Source organism: Lipotes vexillifer, unplaced genomic scaffold (genome assembly GCF_000442215.2).
Source record: "Lipotes vexillifer unplaced genomic scaffold, Lipotes_vexillifer_v1.1 scaffold680, whole genome shotgun sequence".
NCBI lineage: Eukaryota > Metazoa > Chordata > Mammalia > Artiodactyla > Lipotidae > Lipotes > Lipotes vexillifer.
In genome coordinates this window covers 114,269-124,868 of record NW_006780838.1, presented here as the reverse complement: position 1 = coordinate 124,868, position 10,600 = coordinate 114,269, and the positions used below count along the sequence as shown (strand labels likewise).

General features: G+C 48.2%; 1 protein-coding gene across 1 annotated transcript in view; it reads right to left on the bottom strand.

Annotated features, from left to right (window-relative positions):
* The window catches only part of ANKFY1 (ankyrin repeat and FYVE domain containing 1), a 68,175-nt gene that overhangs the window by 10,020 nt on the left and 47,555 nt on the right, over positions 1-10,600 (bottom strand). Inside the window, exons 12-19 of the mRNA XM_007454250.1 lie at positions 7,621-7,852; positions 6,574-6,672; positions 6,180-6,333; positions 5,269-5,437; positions 4,336-4,454; positions 3,366-3,522; positions 1,987-2,187; positions 113-289 (exon numbers count right to left, since the gene is read on the bottom strand). Coding sequence (XP_007454312.1) covers positions 113-289; positions 1,987-2,187; positions 3,366-3,522; positions 4,336-4,454; positions 5,269-5,437; positions 6,180-6,333; positions 6,574-6,672; positions 7,621-7,852 — 1,308 coding nt within the window. The remainder of the gene's footprint in view (positions 1-112; positions 290-1,986; positions 2,188-3,365; positions 3,523-4,335; positions 4,455-5,268; positions 5,438-6,179; positions 6,334-6,573; positions 6,673-7,620; positions 7,853-10,600) is intronic.

The window sequence follows — 10,600 nt, the reverse complement described above, 5'->3', positions numbered from 1 at the left end:
TCCTGCTGGCCTTTCACAATACCTGGCCAAACACCTGTGATGAGAGTCCGCACACACTCTACAACATGCTTTGTCCACACGTTTCATGCGATAATATTTCAGCAACACTTACCAAATTGCGGACAATAATCTCTGAGCCTGCTTGGACAGCAAGGTGCAAAGGGGTCAACTTGGAAGCATCCTGGACTCTGGAATTCACGTTAGCCTGGACGCTGATCAGGAAGAGCACACTTTCGATATCAGAGTTCTGAACTGCCACGTGAAGAAAATTCCGGCCCTTGTTATCCACCTAAGGCAACAAGTGGGAACCAAAATATTAGTGGGCTCCCCCTGCAAGAGGGCCTCCTGAGCACCCGCAAGCCGCACTGACCACTGGAGAGGCCACGGTGTAGTCCTCCCTCAGTTCCAGAAGCTCCCTCCCAAGAACCAACACTAAATGTTGCGCTACACCCCACGCCCCACACCCCACCATAGACCCACACTGCGTATTTATGCGTGTGACCACATGTGCGTGGTCAGAAAAAGGACCTAACCCAAGCTGCCCCGGCATCCTCCTGCAGCAGGAGTGGACTCCTTGGAAGGCCAAGAAAGAGACAACCTAAAGGAAAGGGAAAGGAAAGCACCAGAATACTGGGATGCATGGGGAAAGGCAATGGTGGACATCGGCTTTGGGGGTTTCCTGCTTTGGCTAAAACAAGCACCCAGAATTCTAAAAACCACAGCTGCAATGCCAGCCTGACCCCTGAGCAGCCAAACAAACCTTCAGAAATTTCCAGAAAGTCTCCTCTTTCACTGAGCTACAGGATAATAATACATGTTGGGGGAGGCCGCCAACAGTATGTCATAGACTTTGCACCACTGATGTAAAGCAGACAGAAGCTCACTCACATCAAACCACACAGGACACTACAGCTCCCAGAGCTGCCATATCAGTGTGAGGGCTCAGGAGGAAGTGAGGGAGACACACATGCTACACACACACACACAGACACACACACAGACACACACACACACACAGACACACAGACACACACACACACACACACACACACACACACACACACACACACACACACACACACACACACACACACCGGTTTCATGCTAGATGGGGAGGAAATGTGAAATGACTATCCCCATCCACACACAAGCACACACACACACACACACACACACACACACACACACACACACACACACACACACACACACACACACCGGTTTCATGCTAGATGGGGAGGAAATGTGAAATGACTATCCCCATTCATGAACATTTTACCCCATGTGAGCAAGGGTGAGGTCAACACCTACTCGATCAGTCACACTGAGGCAAATGCTGAAGAAAAGGGATGTACGGAAGCCTGAAATACAAAGCAAAAGTCTCCACCCATGTTAGTACTTTTGTTCAGGTCCCAAGTTTCCAATTTACCTTCATAAATCTTGGCATGAATAGACAAATAAAGTGCTGGATGGAGATTCAAGTGTCTGAGAACTGACTTCACAAACCCATCCCAGCTCCCGCCTTCAATCAGTTGCCTCTGTCCTTTCCCGCCCAGTCTGATGTTGCAGGTCAACAGCTCACCATCCAGAACAAGGACAACTGAGCCTGCTAAGCTGAATGCTGACAGCTCCTCTAAAACCCAACATGACACCAAAAGCTCAAGTTCAATTTAACCCTTTTAAGACATTCATTACTAGGGCAAGTAAACCACCCAGCAAAAGTAAAGAATGCCCTCAGTTGTACAAGCACAGAATTTCTGTCACTGGGCCCAGCCTCCGCCAGCTCCCTTCTACACATGGCACCAGCAGGTGGCTGGCATGCAGGGCAGAGCAGGCACATTCCATCCAGCACTGACAGGACATCTGAACGGCCAAAATTTAAGAAAGGGGAGTACAAATGTCTTTAACGAGAAGAGCCCTGTTTAGTTGGTGACATGTGTTTAGTGCTTGGGGCGCCGTGGAGAATGTTGGGTGCCGGTCACTCACCTGCTCAGCAGCCCCGGACTCTCGTTTCAGGATGGCCTCGGCCGCTTTGTTGTTCTTGTAGGTCATGGCACAGGCAAAGGGGGTCAGGCCCTGCCTGTCTCGGACATTCAGGTGGATGTCAGGGTGGGAAATCAGCAGCTGAATGATGACGCCGTGTTGGTTGCTGATGGCCACATGGACAGGCGTTCTTCCTTCTGCATCCTGTGGGGACAAGGCACAGATTTCAAGGTCCAAGCAAAGATAAAACCCAAGAAAAATATGAAGGGGAATAACCTGTAAACAGAATTCAGTTCTGAGAATCAATACTGCCACTCTGTATTTGAAATCAGCTTTTCAAAAGGCCAAACACAGAGATGACTGACAGCCACTCCCCATTACCTCCACGCTCCAGTGACCAGGGGCACAAACACATCTGGTTTAGAAAAGCTGCGATATGGGCTTTCCCGGTGGTGAAATGGTTGGGAATCCGCCTGCCAATGCAGGACACACAGGTTCGAGCCCTGGTCTGGGAAGATCCCACATGCCGCAGAGCAACTAAGCCCGTGTGCTACAACTACTGAGCCTGTGCTCTAGTGCCCGCGAGCCACAACTACTGAAGCCCATGCACCTAGAGCCCGTGCTCCGCAACAAGAGAAGCCACCACGAGAAGCCCACGCACCACAACGAAGAGTAGCCCCCGCTCGCCGCAACTAGAGAAAGCCCAAGTGCAGCAACAAAGACCTAACGCAGCCAAATATAAATAAATAAAATAAATAAATTTATTTAAAAAAAAAAGCAGTCACCCTCACCTCTAAGTTAAACCACTACTTATCTGGCTGCAGGGCCAGATAAATCTTTTCTGGTTTTGGCCGCACTGTGCGGCACGTGGGATCTTAGTTCCCCAACCAGGGATCGAACGCGTCCCCTGTATTAGAAGAACCTTAAACACTGGACTGCCAGGGAAGTCCGCTGCACACAAATCTTTACGGGCTAGAACGTTGAAAAGCATCAAGGAACGTAACTCAGGGATGCCCTATTGAGCTACTGGAACATTTTCCTAAACACAGTAAGTACTCAGCTTGGGATAGGAACAAATTCTCAATGGAAATCTGTAACTAATGTGGACAGGAGGCAAAGAAAAGTTGATTGAACAAATCTTCCTCACTTTGTAGAAAGGACAAAGGTAAAGAGACGAAAAGTCTTAACCTGAAGTCATTAAAACTACTAGACAGGCTACATGACCCAAGAGACAGTCACTTCGTGTGTCCGTCCCTTAGGCCCATTCATGGAAAAGCAGAGGCCCGAGACCAGAGACTCTGCAAGGTCCCTGGCCATAAGAGGTGATTTCCCTGATTCTGGGGTTACCATCCATCTTCCTGGAAAAGAGACACTCTCCTTACCTGTGCATTTACATTGGCACCAAACTCCAGAAGACACTGTATCGTCTCTTCCAGCCCCCAGGATGCTGCCAAATGCAAGGGGGTCTGCCCATCTCTGGCCTCTTCCTCTCCTTCTCCATTAGCACCAGGCTGTCTGGGACTATTCACATCGCAGCCACTGAAAGGAAGGGGAAGTAAAAGGAACGCATGCTTCCACCGAGCCTAAAGGCATGCTAACAGGTGTAAAGCAGCAGCCTTATCCAACCCAACAGAAAGGCTGCCACCACCAGGGACTGCAGTCCTTGGTTCTTGGCCTCAAATACTGGTGCGTGTGTCCCGCTCCCACAGATTTTTTTTCTTTTATTTTTGGCCACGCCACGCGTCTTGCAGGATCTTAGTTCCCCAACGAGGGATGGAACCCGGGCCCCTGCACTGGAAGCGCAGAGTCCTAACCACTGGACTGCTAGGGAATTCCCTTGCTCCCACAGATACTTTGGCAATTGCTCCTGGGGGCAACGTGGGTATCAGAACTCTTAAAAACTCCCCCAGGGGATCTGCATGCATTTAAAGTTTGAGAATTACTGCTCTAAAGCCTTCCTGAATAACCTCACCTCCCACACCTCCTGCACTCTGAGGCCGTGGAGGCGGGCATGACTCAGGCATCTTGGTGGAGTCCTGCAGAGGCCATTCGGTCTCCTCCACCCCAGCCTCCGGGTCTCACTGTGTGAACTGCTCTGATGTGACTACAGGGACCTATATGGCTCCCAAAGCAGGAAGCTGGCTTAGCTTTTAGATTCTTTGATCTGGGCACATAAGCCCCTCTCTCTCCCTGGCTGACTTGATCTGACAGGACAATGACCCTCTCTAGCCTTCGTTACAAAGGTCAAGCTAGTTACACAGGCAGGTCGAGCCTATAGTTGGAGTAAATGAGAAAAGAGCCAGTTTGCAATAAGCTGAATAAGATCTGAAGGGATACTCAGGCCTCTCAGACCTGCGAATAAGAAAGCAGGCGATAGACTCGTTGTTTCCATCAATGGCTCTGTGCAGCAGTGTCTGAAGGCACCCACTAGGTCCTGGGCCCCAGCACGTGGCGTCACAGCCATGTCTGACCTGCAGGAAAACACAGGTCACTCACAAGCACTGCCAAGCAAAGGTAAACACGTTTATTACCATCTGTGAGCCCTACGCACATCATTAGACCCAGTTTTCAGGTGAGATACAGTAGATAGTTAACTGAGATTTAGTTTAATCTGTACCATTCTTTAGTTTTACAAACCCTGATTAAAATCTGCTTGGTGCAAGTTTTTGCACTAGGTCCTGCGGGAGGGGTTTGAGAAATAAAAGGAATATATGTTTGATTAGTGCCCTCTAGAGCTGTGTCCTTGAAGGGACAGAAAACACACACCAATGCCTGCATACACACACTCATGAGCCCCCAGTAACACACGTCTGTAAACAGCAGGTCATCTCGAGAACAGCTGGGTAAAACCCCCAGGTTTAAACTGCCTTTATGTCACATTTCAGGCCCTTCAGAAAACTAAAGGAGCTTCTGGGGCTACCTCCACTTTTGGAGCCTGGCTTCTGAGTAAGGGGGACAAACCTGAGATCTGAGAACTTATCACTGTGGTGACGGTGAGGACATCCCACAGCCAGTTAAGCCACCACCGGAGCAGACCCCTGAGGAAATGCCTCAGCTCTCTTGCTTCTTGGTAGTTTTCTTGATAAAGACACCCTACGAAAAGGTGCTGGCCAAGGCTACGTTGAACCGCAAGCTTCTTTAACATGACTTTTGACTGCCTGTCCTTGACCCAATCTGTTACTTGGTAGATCTCATGCTCCTTATGATTGCTACGGAGGACCCAAATCTATCTCTGACACAAAATATCTCCACGTGTAAACGGAGCTGAAGTTGAGCTTGTCTCACCAGAGTGGATGCGATGTCCTCCAGATTATTTGCCAGCGCAAGCCACAGTGGGGGGTTCCCCTTCTCATCTGGCACAGACATGTCAGCTCCTCGGGTGCATATGGCATCCACGACAAGGGGAAGCTGATTTCTGATGGCCAGCTGAAGAGCCGTCTCCCCATCCTGAGTCCTGCTGGGACATGGACACCAAAACCAATGTTTGTATCTGGGGCCAAATGATAAAGCGTGCCCTTCTAGGCATCCTAGAGGCCAGAGTCCACTGTATCCCTTAAACACACTTCACCCACATTCATTAATATTCTTTCAGAGAAAGTTAACCCATCAATAGCATCTGTCCCTCCTGTCTTTTTAAAAAATACAGCCAGGTTATCCTATTGCACAGAGAAGATAACTGCCAAACATCCCAACATGCTGAAATCTTACAGGCATACAGCTGCTTTCAACAGCATCTGAATAAAATGTCACCCCAACTACCCACTTGACAAAACACTTTCACCCACGCAGTCATTCTGGGTCAGATGACATTGGAGATAAATTCCTTTGAAAAAACAAAAATAATAAAAATTTAACTGTGTATTTTCGCCCCTCAAGCCTTTTGATAGCTCATCTGTTGGAATGTTCTTCATTATAACTGAAAATTCCTACTTAAACAATTGATTTTGGACTGTCCTTTTTAATGAGATTTGTGCAATATTGTGCCCTGGTCTCGAAAGGTTCAAATAAGAGCAAAGCACACAATTCTCCTTCTGAGTCTATGATTACATTTAATTACAACACTGTAATTGGTACTTTTTCAGAGTCACTGTTTCTCTCCCTTTAACAAGGAACAAAACTCTTTTCTACAAGCAAGGCTATGAACTGTCTCAACTAAACGTGGCCTGGTGCTGTGGCGGAGTGCTGTTCCAGCCCACCTGACGTTTATGTCCGCCTGGTGCTCCAGGAGAAAGAGCGCGCTCTTGCTGTCCTGTCGCTGCATGGCCATGTGCAGCAAGGTCTGCCCGTCTGACATGGTGTCGTTGATGCAAGCCCCGGAGCCCAGCAGCTGGGCTGCGATCGTGTGCATGCCTGGGAAAGAGACAAGCTCCGATTAACGTGGGCTCAGCTTCTCCCACTTCATCAACCTCTTACTACAACAAACACCCTCTCAACTTTGCAAAGCCAGCAGTTCTCCACTGGATATTATGGGCTGAACCCAAACAGAAAGGCTGTCCTACCACAAATGATTAGCTCCAACCCTTCCACCTCCCTTCCTCTAGCACCCACTGTCTGGCGTATGTCTGTCTGCAGCCTCTGGCACCACCTTACCAGTCCATAATGCCAGGCCCAGCACAGTTTGGTCTCGGGAATCCTTGAGGCTGAAGTCCGGAATAATTTGCAGGTTGTTGGTGGCATGAAGAGCATTAGCTAAATTTTTTAAAAGAAAAAGAACACTTGATTTCACCATCCTATGGATCCCAATTAAAGTATTCAAGAGAATACCAGCTCAATTTCAAACTGACTGACTGATCATTTCTATACAAAGAGAACTGATAAATCATGTTGTGGGAAGTGGAAGCCAAGACATTTGAGCAAAGTTTATGAGAAAAAATGAATCGCTTTAAAGGTTAAAATACTGAATCTTCACAAAAGGAAAAGAGTCCACTATGGAAACACACATTAATTACTTGATTACTGAAAAGAGGATCAAAACAATGCCCTGGTGACATTTCCCTGACACATAAGTCCTACCATCGTATACCTCCTGTGTGGGCTAAGAAAAAGGCACAGCCTACCTAACACCCCACTTCCTTCCATGAGCTCAGTGCTAAAAGATGCTGGCCTTAACAAGGATGCAGGAAAGAGTAAAACAAATTTCAAGGCAGGAAAGAGAAAAATTGGAAGATGACTTTCTGAGGGAAACGGGCCTCCCTCGTGGCAGGGGCTTCCCTCGGCCCCTCTTTCTGGCTCCTCTCTCATGGTTCACCTGCCAGGGAAGCTCAGAGGTGGGCAAGAGAGCTGACCGGCTCGTGGAAGACTGCCGCCGCGGCAGAGATTCCAGAGACAGTGCTCACGCCAAGGCAGAACTCTGCTTGACCCGCACTGAAGTGGCCTGGGGCCACACCCCAAAACACCAGAGGAGCAGCCAGAGACTCTAAACCTTAACCTTGCAGGTGAAGTGGGCAGGCCCCATCCTGAAAATGTACACAGGGAAAAACAGTAGCCGGAGCCAGAATATATGCTTATCTGGTTTGACCGCAAAGGATTTTTTGGGTAAGAAAACTTACCAATGGAAGAAACATCAACTCTGTCATTAACTACTCAAAACCACTGTGCAAAGGTCACGGTGATGGGCAGTAATCCCTAACTACCTACCTTTTTGCTCCAGGATGACAGACACCACATCTGGATGATTATAGGCAATCGCCATGTGCAGTGGTGTCTGCAGGTAGACGCTGCTGTCCGCTAAGCTGGGCAAGGATGCAGGCTGCTTTGGTGAAGGCAGGGCCTCCTCCGTCTGTAGGTTTGGGTTGGCTCCCTGCTGCAGAAGCTCTGCAGTGAGGTTGGCCAGGCCATGCCGACAGGCCGTGTGCAACGGGGTTTCTCCCTGAACAGAAATGAATAGTCCCAGTCAGAGCACTTCAGCCTAGGAGGCCCCTTTACAAAGGGACAAAGACAGCCTACGTGCTGCAACTCAGGTCCCCAGGGCCAGGCACAGCCCCTGGCTCATCCTGTCACCAGCTCCATGAGGTCTGTCCCACTCCTCAGGTCTCCTTTCCTTCCCTTTCTCCTGTGCCATCATCCTTAGTTCCTCCAGTGTCCTCCCAAGCACCCTCCAAACATGCAAGATGGGTCCTCATCTTCTGCATTTCCACCCTTCACTTAGTTTTTAGAATTATGTTGCTAATTATAAAAATAATACATTATTATTATTAAACAACAGATGACCTCCGAGCATCACTAAAATAAACACTGTGGAAATCAGAAAAGCCTCACATCCACAGCCCCAGAGATAAGTGGTGCTGTCAGTCGACCACCACGGCTTTTTCACCCCCTCCAGCACACTGATGCCCTGATTCTTTCACCAGCTTGTATCAACCTCATCTTGAACTCTGATCAAGAAACACCTCTTTCCCCCACTTTTTAGAATTAAAAAAATTTTAATTGGTATTAGAAGTACCTGATTCAATATTCAAAAGGTGCAAGAGTATACACTGAAAAGAAGTTTCCCCTCATGCCTTCCCCCCCACCTACCCAATTATCCTCCCCTGAAGGAACCATTATTACCAGTTTCATGTTTCTCTCCAGTGACGAAATATTCACACAAAGACATATAAACATGTGTATATATGTGTGAATACATATACGTGTACACATGTACACACACACACACACACACGATCTTTTCACCCAAACAAACTGAACACACTGCTCTGCACCGGCTCCTACCGAAGCTACACATCCTCATTGTTTAGAGTCCAAGAACTTCACCTACAAGGCCTGCTGTGAAAAACAGCAAGATCTCACCTCGTTTTCCCTAAAAAAAAATTCTCCTTTCCCAGAGGGAACCACTTTGAATTCTTTGAGTGGGTTTTGTAATCTCCTCATTTCTAGCTTACGTGTTTTTTATTTTTTTAAGCTAACGTGTTTTTTTTTTGTTTTGTTTTGTATTTTTTTTTTTTTTTTTTTTTTTTAGTAAAGTGTTTTTTTTTTTTTTTTTTTAGTAAAGTGTTTTTTTTTTTTTTTTTTTAGTAAAGTGTTTTTTTTTTTTTTTTTCTTGCGTTATGCAGGCCTCTCACGGTTGTGGCCTCTCCCATTTGCGGAGCACAGGCTCCGGACGCGCAGGCTCAGTGGCCATGGCTCACGGCCCCAGCCGCTCCGCGGCATGTGGGATCTTCCCGAAACGGGGCACGAACCCACGTCTCCTGCATCGGCAGGCGGACTCTCAAGCACTGCGCCACCAGGGAAGCCCCGCTAACGTGTTTTTATTGCCACCTCTTGACCTTCCCGGTGTGGGATCCCGTGTGGGTCCTGCCACTGTGATCTCACTGGGGGATAAGGATTTGGTTCTTTCACTTCTTTCCCCCGGTGGACCCCTTCCCACCCCACCCTCTCCCTACAGCCTCCTCCTCGGGGCTGTCTTCTGCTCCAGCCCTCCCCCCACACAGCCTCCCTGGGTACACTTATCTACGCCCATGACTTCTACCAGGGAATACAAGCAGGGGACTCTCAAACCAGGATCTCCAGCCTTGTCTATATATCCAATTTTCCCACTGCCTGCAGGATACCCCTGCCTGAATGTTTAAGAAGGAGTTCAACAATCACAAAATGGAATGCACTCTCCCCACAGCAGTTCTTCCCCCTGGCCAGTCCCCTGCTTCTCTTCTTGGATCCAACACAACCGTCTTAACACCTCTCCAGCCCTTGCTTCTGAGAGCCACAGAGGTAGGTCCCATGGACTATCATTCTGCAATTCCTCTGAAACCCATCCCATTGGGTCCAAATCTAGTATCAGAGGTCAGGACAAGCCATTGCTTGTCTAGATGATTCCCATCTGGCTCCAGCCTGGATCTCAATGGTACATCCACCCCACCAGCTATCCCAGGAAGCTTTCTCAACCCGAAAATGATCATACTGCTTGTCTACTTCTGTGGATTTTCTCTTCCCACAGGATAAAGTCCAAAGACCTTAACCCAGCATTCCAGACCTGTCTCCAGTGTCATTCTCACTTGCTTTCAAGTCGAGTCTCCTCTGTGCCTCTACATCTTAAGGTTTCACCCAGTTTTGCTCTGAAGGGTATCAGAGAAGGAATAGGGTAGACAATGTGGGCTCAAGGGAGAATTTCTTTTAAAGTTGAGAGACAGTAGAGCATGTCTGTATGCTATTAGAAATGAACAGTGGGCAACACTGATGATACAGGAGAGAGACAGACAGAGGCAGACACACATAATGGCAGGAGCAAAGCCAAGAAACCAGCCGCTGGTGCATACATGGCCATGCCATCATTCTAGCTGGAAAGCAGGCCGGGTGTAGGTTTAGGTGCAGACAGATTAGTAGATTTCATGGTGGGAAAACATGGCGCTGCCCTCCCCCCTGTGCTTCCACGACCCATTGACTTGTCTCATACACCAAGCTTACTGTTTACTGCTTTGCCCAGCGCTGTTGAGAGAAAATGCAACTGTATGTTGTAGTGCCTGAGTCTTAATGCTGGCTCCGTTATTTACGAGTCACTTAACCTCTCAGAACCTCAGGGTTCTTTACCCTGAAATGAGGGATTTACAGATGTTGATAATGTCTCTTCAACACATGCTGCTTCTAGATCCATTGTGAGAACTGAAAGGGATAACCTTAAAGC